This window comes from Neoarius graeffei, chromosome 11 (genome assembly GCF_027579695.1).
Source record: "Neoarius graeffei isolate fNeoGra1 chromosome 11, fNeoGra1.pri, whole genome shotgun sequence".
Classification (NCBI taxonomy): domain Eukaryota; kingdom Metazoa; phylum Chordata; class Actinopteri; order Siluriformes; family Ariidae; genus Neoarius; species Neoarius graeffei.
In genome coordinates this window covers 55,223,206-55,247,635 of record NC_083579.1, presented here as the reverse complement: position 1 = coordinate 55,247,635, position 24,430 = coordinate 55,223,206, and the positions used below count along the sequence as shown (strand labels likewise).

General features: G+C 40.7%; 1 protein-coding gene across 4 annotated transcripts in view; it reads right to left on the bottom strand.

Moving 5' to 3' along the window:
* Positions 1-24,430, bottom strand: part of pgfb (placental growth factor b) — a 41,497-nt gene that overhangs the window by 6,446 nt on the left and 10,621 nt on the right. For 2 of the 4 annotated variants that reach the window (XM_060933068.1, XM_060933067.1), the window contains exons 2-3: positions 21,917-22,154; positions 8,609-8,645 (exon numbers count right to left, since the gene is read on the bottom strand). In XM_060933068.1, the coding sequence (XP_060789051.1) occupies positions 8,609-8,645; positions 21,917-22,120 (241 nt within the window). In that variant the 5' untranslated portion in view covers positions 22,121-22,154. Of the gene's footprint in view, positions 1-8,608; positions 8,646-8,901; positions 9,036-21,916; positions 22,155-24,430 lie in introns of all 4 variants that reach the window. The other 2 variants (XM_060933070.1, XM_060933069.1) reach the window with 2 other exon arrangements.

The following is a 24,430-nucleotide window of genomic DNA, read 5'->3' as shown; positions in this document are numbered from 1 at the left end:
GAGCACTGTAGCTCCATATCATTATCATGTAATCCAAAATGTGTGATTAATAAAGGGACAGATGTTGCAAATTTAATTTAAAAAAAAAACCCAAAACAAAAAAAAAAAACTGTCACACATTACTAGATGACTGCAGGAAGATCTCAGCATATATGCCCAGGCGCATAAGGAGGTACTGTACAGTATTCGAGCAGTTAGAACGGAGAAACTGAACTCCACTCTTAGTAGCCTTACTTCAAAATAATATTCTGAAATAAAATTCATTTTTCTACTCATTATCCATTTCCCAAAGGTTTCTGTTACAGCCCAGTAATTTCCTTAAATCTGTGCAGCTAAAACGTCTATAGCTACTAATAAGAAAACTCTTTGCAAGGATGATTCGTTTACTTGCAGTTAGTATTCATAAGGCTAAATGTAGAGATATTTCACTGCTCCCGTGGATTCACTTCATTTCTGGGCCAGCATCTGCTCTTCATTATCATAAGAGTAACATGAGAGAGCAAGTAAGAGAGATAAAAGATAAAATTTCAAAGCTGCTAATCGATCTGCCACTCCCTATGTATTCCATCCAGTAATGAAAACAGACAACACAGGGGGCTTCAGTAGCTTTAGGTTGTCCAGCAGTCCACTCAGAATGAAAAAAATCACATGTGGAGGAACTTTGGGGTTAAAGAGTGGGAATCAATCATTCGATGAAAAAACATCACGCATCACGAGATCACCATGAAGGAAAATAAAAGAGCCAAAAAGAAACAGTGGGAAGAGTGGAATGACTGCCCCAGGGACAGTCCGCAGTTTACTACAAGAAGGCAGGATACACATCCATGCAAATTATTGGATAGTCAAAGCCTTCTGCAAAAACAAAATCCAGCCAACAGTTGCATCAGTTCCTGACCAAGACATGTTATTTTTGCTTGACAGACTTGAGCAATGATTTTCAACATGCACATGGTTCAGCTTTGTAAACATTTCTAACACTTAAATTGTGTTAAATGACAGATAACAGTAAATGTGCTGAAAACAATGTTTTGGCAGAATTTGTTGGTATAACACCAGCATATTGGTAATGCGGTCGGTCAGGTTAACACAATTTCCTCTGTTTTCACTCAGTTGTTTTTATGGTCAGATATGAACATGCCCGCGCTGACATCAGTGTGACATCTGAAATATGCCGGAGTAGTAGTGGAATGTTGTGTTACTGCTTTTGAGTCCCTCTCTTAAAGGTAGACTGCCTTTCAGATTTTTCAAGTGTAGGTCATAAAAAGAATTTTCCTTGACACCCAATTATTTTTGTTTAGTGGACTGAAAGCTACTGAATTCGAATCACAGCCTTCCAAATTTTATTAGGCTTATAAAAATAGAACAATTAATGAATTTAGAGCCACGTGGCCCTAAATTCTCTGTTCTCTGTTATTTTTTCCTGCTTCACAATGACGCAACACAAGTTACTACGTCATGCATCACGTGGTGGGCTTTCCCTGTTCGGGAAGGCATTGTGGGATACAAATTTGAAACAGGAGAGGAAAACGGAGGACGTGAATGAAACGTGAAAGACTGATGACAGTAATGGAAAGTGAGAAGAAAAGACATTATGTTGCGAAGGAAAGGAAACGCAGGACCAAACTAATAAATATTGGTGGGCAGCGAGCACCTCGGTGTGATCAGCTATTCGTTTAGCGGTCAAGGTAAACTTGTAGATGGCAGTAATGCAACACTGGATGCCAGCTGCCATAAAACCCAAAAGAAGAAGAAGAAGAAGCAGAAGAAGAAGGTAAACCTGCGCATGTGCACACGGACTTCCTCTGTCTGCTTGACTGCATGAAGTGAGTGATTTCATGCACATTATTTGCTCAGGAATCCCCTCAAATTAAATCACTTCCCAGCCACAGAATGGCCTGATATTTTGTAAGATATTACAGAAATAAACATATATCACAATGACCAAATTTCAGAGGGAACTAAATTTCACCAATTTTATGAAATCGAAAGGCCGTATAGCTTTAACACACACACAATGCCAAAACAGTATTTTCCTGACTTCAGGTAAAAAATTCTACCTCAATTTATACAACCCGGTTTTGTGTATGGGTTTTATTCATGTCACCCCACATCAACTACTAACTAAATATAACTGAATCAATCATTTTACCCATAACAACAACAACAACAACTACAACTCCGTTATGCCTATTATTATTTATGACCCAAAGGATATAATTAGCATTACAAGAATGAAAAAAAACCCCTTTATTTTCACATCAGAGTGACTGTCACACTTACTAAGTACCAAGCGAAAGTGCAAGACCTCTTGCATGCTCTGCTGTGACCTTATCTCTGTCGCTGCATATCTGCATATCAGCATCTGTCAGTCTAGCACATATGCTCTGGCTACTTATCTCAAATAAAGCACAAAGAACGACACTACACTATGGCCAAATGTCTGTGGACACCTCACCATCGCATCCATATATGGGTCTTCCCCAAAATGTTGCCACAAAGTTTGAACCACACGGTTGTATGGAATGTCTTTGTATGTCATAGAGTTCAGATTTCCTCATGACAATGCCCCTGTACACAAAGTGAGGACCATGAAGAAATGGTTTGCCAAGGTTGGAGTGGAAGAACTGAAGTGGCCTGAACATTTCAGCCCTTTTGGAATGAACTGGAATGCTCAGACCTCCTCACCTCACACCAGATCCCAACCTCACTAATGCTCTTGTGGCTAAATGGACAAATCTCCACAGCCATGTTCCAAAATCTAGTGGAAGGTCTTCCCAGAAGAAACAGAGGTTAGTATATTCCAGTAAATCTGGAATGTGGTGTTCAAAAAGCACATACAGTGCCTTGCAAAAGTATTCATACCCCTTTAACTTTTTCACATTTTTCCACCTTACAACCACGAACTTAAAAGTTTTTTATTGAGATTTTATGTGATAGACCAACACAGAGTAGCACATAATTGTGAAGTGAAATTAAAATGATAAATGGTCTTCAAAATTTTAAACAAATAAAAATCTGAAAAATGTGATGTGCATTACTATTCAGCCCCCCTGCATCAATACTTTGTAGTAGTGGCGGCTGGTAGTCTTTCAAACGGGGGAGGCTGGTCGGTTACTATATTTCCAGATTTTAAAAGAAAAAACACATCAATTTTGCCCATACTCTTGCCTCTGATCTGGCTGATTGTTGGCAGCATCACAAACTGTGAAATAACAGGTTCTTTTGGCCCATTAGCCTACTGTCCAATATACATGATGGTGGTGTTGGGGGGGGTATATTTTAACATTTTATATTTTAAAATTGTGGCATGTTGTTTAAAAATTGACCTTGGCTGTGTTTTTGTTTAAAAATGTTTTCCAAATTGTAGCGGTGTTTAATTCATATCCAGAAAAACATATATTCCAAAATAATATACTCAGCATAAACATTTTAAATAGATTCTATATTTTTGGTCCATCCATGACATATTACTAAAGTAGCCTATTTACTGTTGTTGATGTGGGTCACTTGCTATTAGCCAATTCACTTTCTCGTACCAGGAGAGCTGAAAGGAACGAGTATTATTCCCTACCTTTTTCACCAAGTCAATTTGAGGCGTTGGTCTACCCTGCTCTTTAATTTTAATTTTTTCCTCGAAAGGAAGACTGGCAAATGGCTTCGCCAAAATTAAATCAGCAATGCTTGGCATCCGTGCGCAGCTTTCTTGCTAGCTGACTAGCCCCCTCAAGTTCAAGTTCAGTCACTCAAATAAACAAAATTTCTGGAACTAATGCCGCTTTTCCACTACAAACGCGGCTGAGTCGGGCTGAGCCGTGCCGTGCTGAGTCGAGCTGAGCGGGGCTGTTGGAGTTGCATTTCGACTACAACCACGCTGAACCGTGCTGGCTGGAAGTGGGTGGACACATTGGGTGGAGTTAGCGAAAGTGGGTGGACGTCACGTGATGTCGTTACGCAGCGCAAACAGTGACATCAGTGACCTTTTAAGCGGTAGTCTCACGACCCGAATAGTAAACAATAAACATGGACATGGAGTCGTTAGTGTTGCTGGTCTTGGTTCTGTGGCTTGTTGTCACCGACAACGCCAACAGATACTGGCAAGAGCGTATAGATGAGGCGAGGCGCATAAGGCTTCAGAAATTCTCGTAATTTGTAACTATTCTTCTTCCGGGTTTACGGTGTTTACAGATCCCAGCGTGCTCACGGGGCGTGTGTGGGCATGTGAGGACACTCCTCCTCACCAATCAGTGCACAGGGGAGTGGCTGCTCACGCCCCCAGCCTCACTTGGCTCGCTTTGGCTCGCTTCAGCCCCACTCCAAAACGGTGTGAGTTTTAGGGGCTAAGCAGGGCTGAAGCGAGCTGAGTCGTGCTGTTTTTTGGTAGTCGAAACGCGAGCCGTGTCGGGCTGAAGTGAGCTGAAGCGAGCTGAAGTGAGCTGAAAAAGGGTAGTGGAAAAGGGCCATAAGATAGCAAACTTGACAACACTATATTTACACTTTATTTACAATGAAAATATATACAAACTAAAAAAGCTGGTAGAAACCGTATGTAATGAATGAAATCGAAATGTAAGCCTATCTCTTACAATACACCACAGCACTTGCGAATCCGCATGGGACTGAACTGATGTTGCCAGATACTGCTGACGTTATCCAGCCCAAAATATGTTCAAAACCCGCCAAAATGCACTTAAAACCACCCAAATGGGCGGTAAATCGCCCAATCTGGCAACACTGTCCGCTGCCTGTCTATAGTTGAAACGAGCTGTCAATCAAAGAAAATATCCGGCCGCTTTCACCAATCACCAGTCTCCTCGCGGAAACTGCCATGTCCCTCCCATGTGAGGCTCGGAGTCCGTGGGCGGGCATTTTCGCAGTATTTGTCCAATAACCGTCTTGCATTTTGAGATTGAAAAGCGCATCGCTCCCAAATGCCGTTGAAGTCCATTGAGGCTGGGAGTCCGTGAGACTCCGTGGGCGGGCATTTTCGCAGTATTTGTCCAATAATCGTCTTGCATTTTGAGATTGACAAGCACATAGCTCCCAATCCACTGAGGCTGGGCTGCATCACACTGTCACGAGGGGGAAAAACTCACGCACACATTAGGCGAACTGGGGAAAGTTATAACGGAATGATTTCGCACTGTAGTTGGGTTGAGCACATATATTTCTATGATTCTGGATCTGAAATAGCAATGTTATAGACCCCTTCGCAGTAAACGTCATTCATACGTAAGCGGAAATTGCGCGCGCAGCCTGGACCCAAAAAAGACTCAGAAATGCCTAGTTGTTGTGTTTTCGGGTGTCAGAATCGTAGCAGTGATGGGGTTAAAATGTTCAGAATTCCAGCAGGATCTCACCCATTCCAAAAAAATCGCCGACGTCTATGGCTACAAGCCATCAAACGTGTAGACTGGGACGAAAGCACTATCAAAAATGCGTGGGTTTGCAGCGCCCACTTCATCACAGGTAAGATCAGGCTATTTATTAAATCTTTCTTTTTTATTCTTTCTCGTCTTCATTTATTGATGTAGCAAAATACTTTGGTAACGTTTGTCTGATTAGCTGGGTCATAGTTACACAATGTAATGAATATTGTTAGCATGCTAACTTAGCTTTGCATGCAATTTTGTTTGTAGGAGAGGTCTCGCTTGACTCAAGCAGTCCAGATTTTGTGCCATCATTATTTGTGTATGCCGAAAATCACAATTTTAAAGCAAGGATGGAAAGGTAAAATTGTGTGCCCTCACTCTAAATGCCAACTTACGTTGACTGCTCTAACCTAGCTCCCGCCCCGTTCAGTTTCATTTCTGCTCTCTGCCTCTCGCTTTTTACGCAGCTCTGATTTCTCTTAGCTGCACTCTTTACACTATCATTCCTTTCATGCCATTACCTCCTGCAAATTGCTGTTTAGTGTTGGTATTTGCTGTTGTAGCTAAAGCCACATTGCCATCACATCACTGGCATAATTTGATTAAAACAAAATGAATATGAATGTCCCATTGTTAATCAAGTTGTACATGCCCGCACATAATCATATGCGTCTAAAGACTTGTAGGCACGAAGTTTTTCATGGGTGTACACTGAAGTCTTGTCAATAAGGTACGAGTATATATCTGGCCATTGTATACCAGGGAACTTACTAACATCGTCCGTCCACTCTTTAATTAAATGCGGATCCGGTAGGCGATGTCCACTTGTTAGAGTTAACTTATTTATGTAGCATTCTCGATCTTGTAACAACAATTGTTTTGCATAATCTGACAGCTCATAATGCCGGTCTATGGGCAGCGCCATTGTTTCTGGGTCCAGGCTGCGCGTGCATCCTGGCAACGGTCGGTTTGTTTACAAACATGCGAAGGGGTCTATAAGGTCGGCTATAACATAAGCCTAGCGCAATTCATCCTACACGATGTTCGTCATTTTTAGAGGAGGTTGAGCCTCCCTCGTTGTCTTAGAGCAATCGCCCGTGCTTTGTAGAGCCACCTTTTGCTGCAATTACAGCTGCAAGTCTTTTGTGGTATGTCTCTACCAGCTTTGCACATCTAGACACTGAAATTTTTGCCCATTCTTCTTTGCAAAATAGCTCAAGCTCAGCCAGATTGGATGGAGAGCATCTGTGAACAGCAATTTTCAAGTCTTGCCACAAATGCTCAATGGGATTTAGGTCTGGACTTTGACTGGGCCATTCTAACACATGAATATTCTTTGATCTAAACCATTCCATTGTAGCTCTGGCTGTATGTTTAGGGTCATTGTCTTGCTGGAAGGTGAATCTCCTTCCCAGTCTCAAGTCTTTTGCAGCCTCCAACAGGTTTTCTTCCAGGATTGCCCTGTATTTAGCTCCATCCATCTTTCCATCAACTCTGACCAGCTTCCCTGTCCCTGCTGAAGAAAAGCATCCCCATAGCATGATGCTGCCACCACCATGTTTCACAGCGGGGATGGTGTGTGCAAGGTGATGAGCAGTGTTAGTTTTCTGCCACACATAGCACTTTACATTTAGGCCAAAAAGTTCAACTTTGGTCTCATCTGACCAAAGCACCTTCTTCCACGTGTTTGCTGTGTCCCCTACATGGCTTCTTATGCCTGTCTTTCAACAATGGCTTTCTTCTTGCCACTCTTCCAAAAAGGCCAGATTTGTGGAGTGTACGACTTATAGTTGTCCTGTGCACAGATTCTCCCACCTGAGCTGTGGATTTCTGTAGCTCCTCCAGAGTGATCATGGGCCTCTTGGCTGCTTCTCTGACCAGTGCTCTCCTTGCTCGCTCTGTCAGTTTAGGTGGACGGCCATGTCTTGGTAGGTTTGCAGTTGTGCCATACTTTTTCCATTTTTGAATGATGGATTGAACAGTGCTTCTTGAGATGTCCAGAGCTTGGGATATTTTTTTTAATAACCTAACCCTGCTTTAAACTTCTCCAGAACTTTATCCCTGACCTGTCTGGTGAGTTCTTTGGTCTTCATGATGCTGTTTGTTCTTCAGTGTTCTCTAACAAACCACTGAGGCCTTCACAGAACAAGTGCATTTATGCTGAGAGTAAATTACACACAGTAGGACTCTATTCACTAATTAGATGACTTCTGAAGGCAATTGATTGCACTGGATTGTATTTAGAGGTATCAGAGTACAGGGGGCTGAATACTAATGCACACCACATTTTTCAGATTTTTATTTGTTTAAAATTTTGAAGACCATTTATCATTTTCGTTTCACTTCACAATTATGTGCTACTCTGTGTTGGTCTATCACATAAAATCTCAATAAAAAACTTTTAAGTTCATGGTTGTAAGGTGGAAAAATGTGAAAAAGTTCAAGGGGTATGAATACTTTTGCAAGGCACTGTATGGGTGTGATGCTGAGGTGTCCCGCACTTTTACATAGTGCATCACTGCTGGCCACATCCAGCACGCGTATTTTTATTACTTCTGTGTCCTGTGAATATTTTATTATCTAATTTGTGTATTTTATTCTCCAACCTGTTAAACATGTCAGGTGCAAGCACACTAGTATTGGCCCACTAGCTAAAACACAGACTAACAAATACACACATTGAGGCAAGCAGACAACTCAGATGACACACTCTTCTTACCTGATATAACTGTTTGCAATACAAAAATATGGAGAAACCCACAAACACTATCCATTAGTCACTAGCTTGCTATCATGACCTTTCTAACTAAACAACCACACAACCAAGTAACAATGCACATTCCAAAACAAGGGTAATTTGTCTGAGTATCACTCATTAGCTTCCCACCATATTAGAGAACTAAAACATACTGTGAATATTCAGTAAGAATAAAGCTATCACTCCTGTACCCATTTTCCTATTACAGTATTATACTGACTGTCACTTTGACTTCTGTTTGTTTATGCTCTCAAGCTGTTACTGTTTCTCTCCCCTTGGCAGCCATATCAAGAATATCAAGAACTATAGCAACACAATCGTGTGCCTTATAACAAACATAGTGCTTCTGCCATTATCACAAACATAGAGCTGTGCATACCGGTGTAGGCTGTGTATAATAGCAGCAACGTTTACTGTAACAAATTGTATACTGCCTATTCACATAGATAACAGGCTGGTTTGGTTATGTTGATATTCTTACCTTTAGAAGTGCTCTTGGTAGTTCCTGAGTGGGAACACTGCGAAAGATTAAAACAGATCAGAGATCATCAGATTAATGATATATAAATCACAGATTCAACATGATTAGATCTGTGTATCACTGATACAATAACGCATGTAAATAATAAGGGAAAGGGCACATTCTTTGCTCACAAAGTAAGTATACATTTAACAGAAGTACATACAAGACATGCAGTTATGCAATTAATTAGTAGTAACAGGGATGAACAAGCCCTACAGCTACCAATCACAAGAACTAGATAATCCACTAACCATATAAGATCCATCCATCTATTATCTGTAGCCACTTATCCTGTACAGGGTCATGGGCAAGCTGCAGCCTATCCCAGCTGACTATAGGTGAGAGGTGGGGTACACCCTGGACAAGTTGCCAGATCATCACAGGGCTGACACATGGAGACAAACAACCATTCACACTCATTATTCAAACCTACAGTCAATATAGAGTCACCAATTAGCCTAACTTTGGACTGTGGGGGAAACACACGCAGACACAGGGAGAACATGCAAACTCCACACAGAAAGGCTCCTGTTGGCCACTGGGCTTGAACCCAGAACCTTCTTGCTGTGAGACGACAGCGCTAACCACTACACCACCGTGCCACCACTGCTTAAAGGTAAACTGCCTTTCATATTTTTCAAGTGTAGGTCATAAAAATAATTTTCCCTGACACCCAATTATTTTTGTTTAGTGATCCGAAAGCTACTGAATTCAAATCACAGACTTCCAATTTTATTAGTTTTTTTTTTTAAATAGAACAATTAATCAATTTAGGGCCATGTGGCCCTAAATTCTCTGCTATTTTTTCTTGCTTCACCATGACACAATACAAGATATTACGTCATGCATCACGTGTTGGGCTTTCCCCGTTCGCACAAGGCATTGTGGGATACAAATTTGAAACAGGAGAGAAAAATGGAGGACGTGAGTGTGCGAATGAAACATGAAAGACCAACTACAGTTACGGAAAACGAGAAGAAAAGAGGTTATTATGTAGAGGAAAGGAAACGCAGGACCAATCTAATAAATATCGGTGCTCAGCAAGCACCTCGGTGTGATCAGCTGTTCGTTTAACAACAGAATGATGTAAATCACTGATTCTTGAAACTTTGGCAAAAACGTGTCCCACTAAGAAAAGTGCTAAGTCTGTTGGAAATTAATAACATTTTCATAAATAAAAAAAATTAAAGTTATAATCAGGGGGTTCTTTGCACATATGTAAGGTTCTTTTATAGGATTGTTTTTATTTTTTATTAATTTAATCATTATATGCTGGCCACTGCCTACAAAATCAGTTGTCCTCGGATAGGAGCTAATCATTTCAACTTGATTAAAAAAACAAAAAGTAATAATTTAATTGAATAATACCTTTACTACATGAAAGAATACATTGTTATATGTATTTAAAACTGTAAACAGTGAGTTTTGAACGATGTTTACTATTATTTTGTGGTTGCTCAAAATGTTTCCCACATATTCATCACCACCATCAGATATTTACAAAAAGCAATAAAATCAGGCAACTACAAGGTCAACTATATTCCTGAGGACCCTCTTTTCAAACCTTCAGCTCTACTGCATGCTTCCAGATTACTCAAGCTCCTGTAAGTTTGGTATTTTCTCTTAAACTTGTTCATATTTTTGGACACTGCTACAGTCACAACCATAGCATGTCAACACCGTCACTTTTGTATAAAAAATATTAGATTAGATTATGACATAAATGTATACTTTTTAAGAAGAGGTCTGAAGTAGCTCGCAACAGAGGGAAAACAAGATGGCTAATGTGAACAACTCCTGAATATCATGTGAAAGAGTAGGTTTTTGTCACCACCATCAGACTGTGCGTCACCACCGTCAGACAGAAAACCTGACGGTGGTGACGCACAGTCTGATGGTGGTGACAAAAACCTCCAAATGGCCCTGAACGGAGGCTAGAACAGTAATTGTGCATGTGGACTTTTCTGAGGCATGGAAATGCAAGTATAGTTCTGAGGTACAGTCATGCCACTTTGGTCAGAACCTCCCACAGCTCAACCTGCACACTGGCATGTACTATACAAAAGAACAAAAGACAGGCTTTTGCACAGTATCAGAATCCAAGCGACAAGATGTGTCTGCCATTTGGACTCACATGGAAGCCCTAACAGATATTCGTTTAAAGTTTCCAAAAGTTGATACTATTCACTTTTGGTCAGATGGCCCCAGCAAGCAGTACAAGAACAAGAAGAACTTTTCTCTCCTTTGCAGTGTCCCTCCAAGTCTTGGTTTCAAGAGAACAACCTGGAACTTCTTCCCCACCTCACATGGGAAGGGAGCCCCAGACAGCATTGGAGGAACTGTGAAAAGGACTGCAGACAGCCTTATACTGCAGGGAAATGACATTGTGAATGGGAATATCTTCCATGAGATGGTTGGCAGAAGCCTCAGCAGCACTAAGCTCTACATCATTATGGAAGCTGACATGCAGCCATATGATGCACTCCTTTCTCAACCACTAAAACCTGTTCCTGCAACAAGGAAACTCCATCAGGTCATACTGACACACCGAAACGATTCTGAGATCTATTGCAGATCACTGTCCTGTTTCTGCAGTGAGCCACAGATGTGCGAGTGTTTCAGCCCAACAATATTCGAGTTGACTGCCAACACATCCAAGGTACAGGTTGAGAATGACTGTCCTATACCAATGCAAAAGAGGAATGTTTGGCAATGTTGATGGAGGAAATGGAACGGGAGGAAAGTGAGCAGGAGGAAATGGAATGGGAGGAAAGTGAGCATGAGCCAATGGAGCAAGAACCACTGACCAAGAGTGGTCCTGACGGGACTGTGACAGATCTATCTGCTGATGTAGTTCATCGTGGAGATTGGCTTGCAGTCATTTATGACCAGAACTGGTGGTTAGCAAAGGCTGTCACTGTGGACGCTGATCATCAGGATGCGGAAGTGGAATTTTTCCACCCTCATGGGCCCAACACACAATTTTATCCCAAAAAAGGTGGAAAGGATATGTGCTTCATACCATTTGACCATATTCTGATCAAACTTGTGGAACCATCATCACCAGGTCGTGCAAGCAGGACGAGGGAGATATACAACCTGTCGGCTGAAGTCATGGACTTCATAGAGGAGAGACATATACACCATATGCTTCTTAATAAAGGCAAATGAGTGGTGGAGTGATGTAAAACAGTCAGGGAATACTCAAAGGAGTTCACATATGAATTATTATTTTTATTATTGTGCCAGATGTGTTTTGTGGTATTTACACAGAATTTCTTATTGAATGTTTGCTCACAATAATTTAGTTATTGGTTAGTTTTTAGTTAATAACAGATATAGTTTGTTTTGTTCTTGTTTTTGTTATTTTGTTATCTGTTCACATCCAATACAGTTTACAGTCCAGTTTACAGAAGAATCTAATGTATTATTTTATGAGTAGGGGGTACTAGATGACAGTTTAAGATGTTAGTGATGCATTGTACATTATTCCCACTGGTAATAACATTATTTCTTAATATGATGATTTGATATTTGATGATATGGGGATGGAGTACTTTTAAAAATGATATTGCTTAATTGTACCTTAGGCCTATATTCCTTGAAAAAATGTTATTACATTGCTCAGGATTGTTGTTTTTTTGGACCAAATAGTTAAATAAAGTTGTTAAACAAAAAGCCATTGACTTTGGAATTGAAATTTGGAATTATATGTTGTAATGAGGCCACTGTCATCACCGTCAGTTCTAAAGTAACCACTGTCAGAGGGAGTTTTATTTGCTTTAAATGAATATGCTTACAACATGTTTTTTCAGTGCTGTTGAGTTATGAAAGTAATAGTCTCTTTTAATGCAAAAATAAGTTTGTTAAATAAAACAACATTACTTTGTCTCATTAGGCTGAAAGTAAATATTGTATAATATTAGATCTCTAAAGGAGTCCACGTGAAACTGTATAAAAATTGAATAAAAGTGAATATTCAACTTTTAACAGTGTATATGTGTGCTAAGAATGCCAGATAATGATTTAAAAACTCTAAATACATATTAGACCAAATATATACAAAATAATTTGCTTTTTATTGTGTCTGACGGTGTTGACAAAAACAAAGTAATAGCTGAAAAAATGCCTATTTTATGAAAAAAATACAAAATGAGGAGCTTGCACCGGTACATTGCTGAACAGCCAAGGCCTTGTCCTATAATGATATACCTTTAGATTTTGTAATTTAAGTAACTTTTTATTTTCAAAATTAAAACCTGTTTTATCCAAAATCCCAAGAATCAGTGAAATGTCAGTGCACGGTCAAGGTAAACCTGTAGATGGCAGTAATGCAACATTGGATGCCAGTTGCCGTAAAACACAAAAGAAGAAGACGAAGGTAAGCGTGTGCATGTGCACAGACTTCCTCTCTCTGCTTGACTGTGCGAAGGGAGCGATTTCATGCACATTATTTGCTAGGGAATCCCCTCAAATTAAATAGTAGAAAAAGAAGTCTTTATTTGTCACATGGATACTCAAGCACAGTGAAATTCATCCTCTGCATTTAACCCATCTGAAACAGTAAACACACACATGCACACACACAAGTGAGCAATGAGCACACACACATACCCAGAGCAGTGGGCAGCTATACTGCAGTGCCCAGGGAGCAGTTGGGAGTTGGGTGCCTTGCTCAAGGGCACTTCAGTCCAAGGCTGCCTCATGTTAACCTAACCACATGTTTTTGAACTGTGGGGGAAACCCGAAGGAAACCCACGCAGACATGGAGAATATGCAAACTCCACACAGAAAGGCCCTCGTCAGCCGCTGGGCTCAAACCCAGAACTTCCAAGCCACAGAATGGCCTGGGTTATTTATTTATTTATTTATTTATTTTAATTATTATTATAGATATTACAGAAAAAAACATATATCACAATGACTAAATTTCAGAGGGAACTAAATTACACAGATTTTATGAAATCGAAAGGCCGTCTACTTTTATGATACAAATTTAAATATAAGAGCAAGCACAAAAGAGAAAATCTCTAAGCACACACTGGTGGTACAAGACAGATCTGCACATTTCAATCCAAAGTCACCCTGATGTGGCCAAGACATTTATCATCTTCCCATTTGTGCCTGTTTAAGTCCCAAATTCTGTGGTGTGTGATTCATCTATTTATGTTCCTCTTCGCCTATCTCCGTTCTGTGGATACTCCCCATTAAGCTTTTGTTAAACATAACATTTTCTGTGGAACCTAAGAACTCAAGAACCACATTAACTCTTTCGAATCTCCAAGAGTCCTTTTACGTGATAAATGCTCATTATCATTAACATCCCACCTTACTGTTTCTTTAAAAAATAGCACGATAAAGATTAAATAATGTGTACCTCAGTTGAAATGTAATAAAACGAACGCTACGTTAAAATGTGTTTCATCTGGATTGAGATCCCAAACAGCACATCAGCAAACTAGAGAAGCAAACCTACAGACTGATATCATATCATGACTCACTGGTCTGTGAAATTCCTCTGCCATGGTTCAGGATAAGGAGGATCAGTGCTCAACAAATTATCGGGTCAGTGACCTACATTGCCTCCTTCAACCTTACTCCTGTGTGTAGATCACAAAAGGTCTGACATGGAACAAACTTATGTAGAAAAACTTGTGCTGCACCTTCTTTTAAAAAAAGAGGCATAATGAAACATTTACAATCACACAACTCTAACTCTTGCTACTAAGCAAGCTTTACTGTGTCTATCACCATACGAAAGGCAGTTTTGTAAGCATGTAAGTGTGAAAAAGTGCACAATCCAAACCAGACCAGGCTTCACCTCACCACAATGAGTCTTTTTGGCATCGAACTTGGATGCTTTTCATGGAAAGAATGCTTGAGGTAGCCACGGAGGAGGAGGTGGCTTTAGGGAACCTGGCGTAATGCACATTAGCCAGAATAAGGCACATACTCAGCACCTTCAGGCTTGCTGTGCCAGAGAATGAGCTGCCTTTCTAAAATCTGGCAGATTAGCATGGATATGTGGAGGACCTCACGTAGCATCTGCTCATCCATGTGTATGTGAGCATGTGCAAAGGATGGATTAACATTTAGATACAACCCCAAATCAGAAAAAAGCTGGGACGGTATGAAGAATACAAGCAAAAAAAAAAGAAAGCAGTGATTTCTAAATTTATTTTGACTTGTATTTCATTGCAGACAGTATGAACCCAAGATATTTTAATGTTTTGTCTGGTCAACTTTGTTTAATTTATTAATATAAATCGGTTCCTGCGTTTCAGGCCTGCAACACATTCCAAAAAAAGTTGGGACAGGTGCTTCTTCTTCTTCTTCTAATTTACAGCTAGTAATGAGATAAAACAATTAATTAATGATGTGATTTGAAACAGGTGATGTCAACAGGTGATTGTAATCATGACTTAAACCATGGATACTGTAAATCAGTATCCAGGAAAGGCTGAGTCTTTGAGAAGCAAAGATGGGCTGAGGAACTCCAGTTTGTCGACAAATGCGTGAGAAATGTATTGCGATGTTTAAAAACAAGGTTCCTCAAAAGAGAGATAGGAAAGGATTGAGATATTTCACCCTCTATGGTGCATAATATCATGAAACTATTCAAGGAATCTGGAGGAATTTCGGCTCGTAAAGGGCAAGGGTGCAAGCCTAAGCTGAACACTCGTGATCTCCGATCCCTCAGATGGCACTGCATCAAGAACTGTCATTCATCTATCGCTGATATAACCACATGGGCTCAGGATTAATTTTGCAAACCTTTGTCAAGCATGACAATACAGAGTTACATCCACAAATGCCAGTTAAAACTTTACTGTGCAAAAAGGAAGCCTTATGTTAACTGTGTCCAGAAGCACTGTCAACTTCACTGGGCTTGGAGGCATCTGGAATGGACCATCACACAGTGAAATGTGTATTGTGATCAGACAAATCAGTACTCTATGTCTTTTTAAAAAAAAAAAAAAAAGGATGCCATGGGCTCCAGACTGTTACCAGCAACAAGTCCAAAAGCCAGGCTATGTCATGGTATGGGGTTGTGTCAAGTGTCCTTGAGAAAGGTGCAGTACACTTCTGTGATGGCAGCATTAATGCAGAAAAATACATTGAAGTTTTGGAGCAACATATGTGGCTTCCAAGACACGGGCGATTGCTCTAAGACAACAAGGGAGGCTCAGCCTCCTCTAAAAATGACGAACATCGTGTAGGATGAATTGTGCTAAGCTTATGTTATAGCCGACCTTATAACATTGCTATTTCAGATCCAGAATCATAGAAATATATGTGCTCAACCCACTACAGTGCGAAATCATTCCCTTATAACTTTAATGTGTGCGTGAGTTTTTCCCCCTCGTGACAGCGTGATGCAGCCCAGCCTCAGTGGACTTCAATGGCATTTGGGAGCTATGCGCTTTTCAATCTCAAAATGCAAAACGATTATTGGACAAATACTGCGAAAACGCCCGCCCACGGAGTCTCACAGAGTCTCACGGACTCCCAGCCTCAGTGGACTTCAATGGCATTTGGGAGCTATACGCTTTTCAATCTCAAAATGCAAGACGGTTATTGGACAAATACTGCGAAAATGCCCGCCTACGGACTCCCAGCCTCACATGGGAGGGACATGGCAGTTTCCGCGAGGAGACTGGTGATTGGTGAAAGCGGCCGGATATTTTCTTTGATTGACAGCTCGTTTCAAATATAGACAGGCAGTGGTGAATTTCAGTTCAGTCCCATGCGAATTCGCAAGTGCTGTGGTGTATTGTATTGCCGCTTTTCCACTACAAACGCGGCTGAGTCGGGCTGAGCCGTGCCATGCTGAGTTGGGCTGAGTCGAGCTGAGTGGGGCTGTTGGAGTTGCATTTCGACTACAACCACGCTGAACCGTGCTGGCTGGAAGTGGGTGGACACATTGGGTGGAGTTAGCAAAAGTGGGTGGACGTCACGTGATGTCGTTAAGCAGCGCAAACAATGACATCAGTGAGCTTTTAAGCGGTAGTCTCACGACCCGAATAGTAAACAATAAACATGGAGGACATGGAGTCGTTAGTGTTGCTGGTCTTGGTGCTGTGGCTTGTTGTCACCGACAACGCCAACAGATACTGGCAAGAGCGTATAGATGAGGCGAGGCGCAAGGCTTCAGAAATTCTCGTAATTCTTCCGGGTTTACGGTGTTTACAGATCCCAGCGTGCTCGCGGGGCGTGTGTGGGCATGTGAGGACACTCCTCCTCACCAATCAGTGCACAGGGGAGTGTCTGCTCACGCCCCCAGCCTCACTCGGCTCGGTTTGGCTCGCTTCAGCCCCACTCCAAAACGGTGCGAGTTTTAGGGGCTAAGCAGGGCTGAAGCGAGCTGAGTCGTGCTGTTCTTTGGTAGTCGAAACGCGAGCCATGTCGGGCTGAAGTGAGCTGAAGCGAGCTGAAGTGAGCTGAAAAAGGGTAGTGGAAAAGGGCCATAAGAGATCAGCTTACATTTCGATTTCATTCATTACATACGGTTTCTACCAGCTTTTTTAGTTTGTATATATTTTTATTGTAAATAAAGTGTAAATATAGTGTTGTCAAGTTTGCTATCTTAGTTCCAGAAATTTCGTTTATTTGAGTGACTGAACTTGAACTTGAGGGGGCTAGTCAGCTAGCAAGAAAGCTGTGCACGGATGCCAAGCATTGCTGATTTAATTTTGGCGAAGCCATTTGCCAGTCTTCCTTTCGAGGAAAAAATTAAAATTAAAGAGCAGGGTAGACCAACGCCTCAAATTGACTTGGTGAAAAAGGTCGGGAATAATACTCGTTCCTTTCAGCTCTCCTGGTACGAGAAAGTGAATTGGCTAACAGCAAGTGACCCACATCAACAACAGTAAATAGGCTACTTTAGTAATATGTCATGGATGGACCAAAAATATAGAATCTATTTAAAATGTTTATGCTGCGTATATGATTTTGGAATATATATTTTTCTGGATATGAATTAAACACAGCTACAATTTGGAAAACATTTTTAAACAAAAACACAGCCGAGAACATTTCACACTACAGACCTGGATTAAAAGTGAAGGGTTATCAAAATTGTCAGTAAAACATTTCTCAGTCAAAATAAGTAAAATATAGGGAAAGTGTCATTGAATGAAATGTGTGGCACCCAGCTCTACTGCTGAGGTTCCTGACAAAGAGCTGCTTTCAATAATGATCAATTTTTATGCCACAATTTTAAAATATAAAATGTTAAAATATACCCCCCCCAACACCACCATCATGTATATTGGACAGTAGGCTAATGGGCCAAAAGAACCTGTTATTTCACAGTTTGTGACCCTGCCAACAATCAGCCAGATCAGAGGCAAGAGTATGGGCAAAATTGATGTTTTTTCTTTTAAAATCTGGAAATATCGTAACCAACCAGCCTCCCCTGTTTGAAAGACTACCAGCCGCCACTGCTCCAAGACTACATCTTTTCCAGGGATATTTCAACAGGACAACACAAAAACACATTCTGCACACATTACAAAGGCATGGCTGTGGAAGGAGAGGGTGCCTGTCCCCTCTGTCCCCAATAGAGAATGTGTGGCAAATTTGGAAATGAAAGATATGATGACGACCCCGTACTTTTGCACACCTTAAGATCTGTTTATCAGAAGAATGAGACAAAATAACACCTGAAATGCTTCATCACTTGGTGTCTTCAGTCCGTAAACATCTTTTAAATGTCGTGAGAAGGAATGGCAACATAATAAAGTGGTAAATGCTTTATTGTCCCAACTTTTATTTTTTAAATGTGTTGCAATAATCAAATTTGAAAGTGTTTATTTTGAAAAAACAATAAAATTAAAGAGATAAAACATCAAATAACGTGCTGTTATATTGTTTTAAATGCAACACAGGTCAAATTATTTACAAATCACTGTTTTCAGTTTTAATTTTAATTTCAACATACTGTCCTAACTTTTTATGGTTTGGGATTGTGTTTATAGATGACTTAATTTTTTTGGCCAACTCATGGTTTTCTAAGAAATCATACCGTATCAATCATTAGAGACTTAAAGAGCATCAAAGGTGAGACTCTTAATGCTGGCAGAAATTGTGGAGGGGTTATGTGATGCAACCTAAAGAAGCATAGATACAGGATATACTAGAAATTAAATTTCACTCTATGATCTTTAAACCAGGGCGGCATGGTGGTGTGGTGGTTAGTACTGTCGCCTCACAGCAAGAAGGTCCTGGGTTCGAGCCCCGGGGTCGGCGAGGGCCTTTCTGTGTGGAATTTGCATGTTCTCCCCGTGTCCGCGTGGGTTTCCTCCGGGTGCTCCGGTTTCCCCCACAGTCCAAAGACATGCAGGTTAGGTTAACTGGTGACTCTAAATTGACCGTAGATGTGAGTGTGAATGGTTGTCTGTGTCTATGTGTCAGCCCTGTGATGACCTGGCGACTTGTCCAGGGTGTACCCCGCCTTTCGCCCGTAGTCAGCTGGGATAGGCTCCAGCTTGCCTGCGACCCTGTAGAAGGATAAAGCGGCTAGAGATAATGAGATGAGATGAGATCTTTAAACCCATTCTGTTTATGTCAGATTTACAAGACAATACAAAAGGATCATGATGCATGTTTTTTTTTTCTTGAAATAAATTCCTGAAAAGATTTTATTTCTGAATCTATACGACTCCTTCAACAGTTCAGAAAGACAGTCTCACGGTTGATTGGCCTGGATTTGGCCACTGTCCTGCTTTTGCCCATCAGTAATAATTACAAAGACAAGATCTGCAAAATAGGTTTATACAAACCACTGAAGCACTTCTATGAAAATTCTCCCACATCTTGTATAATATCAGTGGTATTTCCATGAGACCAGTGTGCACTTGCATGCATCAGTGTGACGCCCCTGATTTATGTGAGAGTCACTAAAGTTCCATGAGACTTGAAATTTCTGCAATTCCCTTTCAGATGTTCCACAAGTTAGACAACACACGAGAGAGGTCTGACGTCATGAGGCAGCTGAGGGACATCAGTTTTCTAATCACACACAGTCTGTGGGATACGGGGCAGGAAGTTTTGAAAGAAAAAAAGCAAACAAAATGATAACTAAATATTTCTGCAGACTTTTGGCTCCTTGTGAAAATGTGGATCGTGACAGCAACTGGAGATGTTACAATTTTGAAATAGGAAAGTAATTCAGATAAGTCTGCAGTACTACAGAGGGGAAACTGCTACAGAATAATTGTAGAATAATACAATTTGTTGGTAGTGCACACATTTTCTAAAGATACAAGAGAGATAGTTGCCAACTACAACTTCCTTCATTGTCATATAATAGAACATTCCTCTAAAGTTAGTCTGCTCTAAGATGCATCCTCTGCCTCTTCTCAGCTCCAGTTGAAGGTTGACAGAAGGTTGAGGGCCAGACAGATAGATACTGAACTGCGAATCTAATAATCTTGATAATCATCATTCTTTATATGAATGCATCATGACCATTTTGCAATAGAACATTCTACCTCAGGATCGTGCCGATCTTCAGTGTCTCACTTCCACAAGTGTTACTCAAACTGCTTTTTAAAGCACTCAGCTGGTGTACTGTAGATCTGTCACATTAAAGTCTGCTGAAGGAGTGAAATGAACGGCTGTATTTGGAGTAAGTTAATATGATAAGTACTACAACGCGTTCTGTCTTAAAGCTGATGCTTTCCAGCTGCTCAACATGTTAACGTCAAATTAAAGACAAGATGACCCAGATTTAAGAGAAATGTGACAATGATTTTTACTGACTGATGAGCGTGCCATAAAGTAGCCGGTCCTCTTCCCTATACCACTCACAGTCAATTTGCTCACATACAAACCAGCATAAGGAAATTGACCAGTGTTAAATGACACTGGGTTTGACTCGCCAGATGTTAATTCAAGAGCAGTGATCGGACCAGACACCATACAACAACATATGCAGAGACAACTCGTTGGCTGTCCAAGGTAATTGTGCTCTCTATTACAGTAAATGCTGCCATGGGTGTGTAAAAGGGAATAAATTGCATCCAGATGAGAGATTAAAGGCCACCGAGCAGATGACAGTCCCTTGAGTGCCACCAAAGGAAGGAGAGGTCCATGTCTCCAGATTGTGATTGCACTCTGTCCCCTGGGCCACTAGTATGCCTATACAGGAAGAAGCAGACCTCCTGTCACCACTACAACTGTATTTACGAGTGTCTAATCTCACTGCGTGTGAACAAACTGTGGAGATGGATGCTGCAGCAACCAAAGGCTGAAAAAAAAAGGGAAAAACTACATTGTTTCAGGAAAGGTGTTATGGAATTGCTTATAGTGTTTATTGACAAGAGTCATAAAACGCAGCTGTGCCCAGGGAAGATATCTCTGTTTCCTGCACACAAGCTGAAAACTAGCTTGATTCCCACAAATTCCCATGCTTTATAATGGTTTTATTATCCCCTGCTGGCTGAAAGTCCCAAAGGGGGATTATGTCATGGCGATGTCCATCCGTCCGTCCGTCCGTCTGTTTCCTGGGAAGGGTACTCACCTTCTGAAATCAACTCCTCTCACAGTTTTTGGAGGAATTTCACGAAACTTGACAGGATTCTTTGTTATATGTCGGTACTATGCATATTGCAATTTCATTCAATTCAGTTGCATTTTACCAGAGTTATGGCCCTTGATTACCAAACTTGTACTTTGACAATTTCATGAGGGTGTATTAAGCACTTATAGCATAGATATAGTTGCCAGCAGGGGATATTGTGCTCTCAGAGCACTCTTGTTGAAATTGTTAATACATGTATTATCTTTGATTGTGCAAAAAAACAAACAAAAAAAAATCCGGGTAGTGCCTCGGCAATGAATTTGAACTGAATCAGTCGTACAGATCGTATTAATAACAAAGTGATGCATGTTTACAGTTCAGTATTTCCCAAATGTTAACCCTAAATCTACCTTGATACAGTCCAAGGTGTTACATATGCAATAACAGTACTGGTATGTACCGTATATGTATATGCAGGATTAGCTCTCAGTGCTATAACCTGAAAACACAGGTGTTCACATTGCCAGCTGCCTAGTCAGTGGTTCTTGTATAAATATCACCTTCTTGGCAGAATTGATGCAGAGGAAGCTGATACACACAAGAACAGATGGCCAGACTCAAGTTTTATTTTTGCTAAAGTGTTGATAGAGAGGAAACACCTGTAGTGAATCACGTCTTCAAATTGCATTCTGAAGTACAGAAGTTACCGCAATCCCCACTCTCTGTCCAGCTCCTATTACCTTTAATAGCACTGTGCTTTTACAAGGTTGCTCCATACTCTTCCCCACTGCTGAGCCCAGACAGTGCAGAGGGAGCTGAGAACACCAGCATGGGTCAATGTCATCATCGTTCCAGCTGTTTACATGAGACAGAAGGAGATGACCTGGACAGGAAACCGACATTAAGAGGGTAACAGTTCCAATACGACCTCTCTCTCTCTGCATTCTGTCCCTCTATCCTGCACAGGAAAGGTGAAAGCTAAGAATACACAGAACGGGAAGCAGAGTGAAACAGAGATGAACAGTACAGGAGAGAACTCACAGGGTACAAACAAAGAAGGAAAAGAAGAACAGCACATCATTTGACACTTAAGAGAGAAAATGTGGCATCTGGGGCACAGAAGGAAACAACAGAGATCGGAATGCACATGGAAGCACAACCAGTCCAAGGGACCAGGCAGAAAATAGCACAAAGGAAAATACATAAATACCTTATGAAAGGATGTAAACTTACAGGCTAAAACAATCACGTAGTCAGATGACTGTGGTATTTCACAGCAGTTTCCTGACAGGTGCCTCCTTTTAACAAAACCATGCACTCATCTGCACAAACTAACCTGCATATAGAGCCTGTGTCAGAAAATCCAACACACACGTCGGCAGTCCATGCAAGACAAACAGCTGAAATACGAAACCATGAATCGTGGGTGCAATATAACAAATAACCAGAAAAAAAACATCAAGAACAAAAACTAGCTTAAAAAGCAAAATAGACCAGCATAAAAGCAGGCAAACTGACTAGCCTTCGCCATAATGCCTCGAAACTTATTCATATAAATTAAGTTTAACAAGACCATCAATGACGGCATAGCTCACTCCAGCCCCACCTAGTCCAGAAGGAATTATCTAAAGTGGGTCACCTTGTGCAATAACTGTTACAAGCTATATACACTATATACAAGCTATGTATAGAAGCTGTATACACCCTAGGAATACCTACCTATTTGCCAGAAAGAATCAAAACGGTGAGGAATTGACCGAGAAGAAGAGATTTTTGTTGAACTGCTCATTCAGGTTTAATTAGTCCATAACTTCGTTAATAATTGTAATTAAGCAAATCTGAGTAGAAGTCATATGCACCCTAGGTACCCCTACCTTCGTACCAAAAAGAATCAAAATCGGAGAAGAAGTGATTTGTGCGGAAACTGCTCGTTAGGGCTTAATAATTACTCCATCTCTTGATTATTAATTGCAATTATGCAAATTTGGGTAGAAGCTATATGCACCCCAGGCAGACCTACCTTCCCGCCAAAAAGAATAAAAATCAGTGAAAAATTCAGAGAGAAGAAGCGATTTTCGTGAAATGTGGACGACGCCAGACGGACAACCCCATGATGGCATAAGCTCATTGCCTGTCGGCCGGATGAGCTAATAAATGTACATTAGTAAACATTTAATGCCACATTGTTTGGGAAGACAAATATCTCAATGTGTTTAGGAACAAAGAAGTTCAGAGACAATGAACACACAGACTCACCACAGAAATACAGTGGATATAAAAAGTCCACACTCCCCTGTTAAAATTACAGGTTTTTGTGATAAGAAAAATGAAATCAAAATAAATCATGTCAGTGATACAGCAGCCAACAGAATACAAAAGAAAACAAAAATAATGTTTTATGAAAAAAACAAACCACAACATACAATAACCTGGTTGCATAAGTGTGCACACCATTTTATAATGGGACATGTGCTCAAAATTAACCAATCACGTTCAAACTCATGTTTAAAACTAATTATTATTATACACCATTGCTGAAGTGATTCTGATTAACCCCAGGGGCTGACTAACATCTCCTTGGTTTCATCCAGCTGCTGAAGCCATGGTCCGCAAAGAGCTTACAAAGCATGTACAGGATCTCATTGTTGAAACATACTGATCAGAAGAGATGTACAAAAGAATTTCAAGAACATTAGATGTACCAAGGAATACCATGAAGACTATCATCAATGAGTGGAGAACATGCAGCACGTTTATCTGGCATTCCCTAGAACACCTAGAACACCAACATCCATCCAAAACTGATGATAGAACAAGAATGAAATATAACAGGGGGGCTGTCAAAGAACCTACCATGGGGCAAAATGTGTTATGGGCTGGTATCTTTTTAAACATTTTACATTCTAAAAGATGCGTTTGGCACAAAGACAAGACAACTAATAATGACCAAAAAAATGATAGGCAGCTGAAGATGAAGAAAAATTTCACCTTCTAGCATGATAATGACCCGTAGCACAAAGTCAACAAAGGAACAGCTACAGAAGAAGTTGTTCAATGTTTTGGAATGGTCCAGTCAGAGCCCTGGAAGGAGAGTGAAATAAAATTGCCAAATCAAGATGGACCAACTTGGTGCTTTAATAAAGTATTACTTAAGGGATAGGCAGCACAGTGGTACAATGGTTAGCACGGTTGCCTTACAGCAAGATGGTTCTGGGTTTGAACCTTGTGGCCAACTGGGGCCTTTGTGTGGGGAG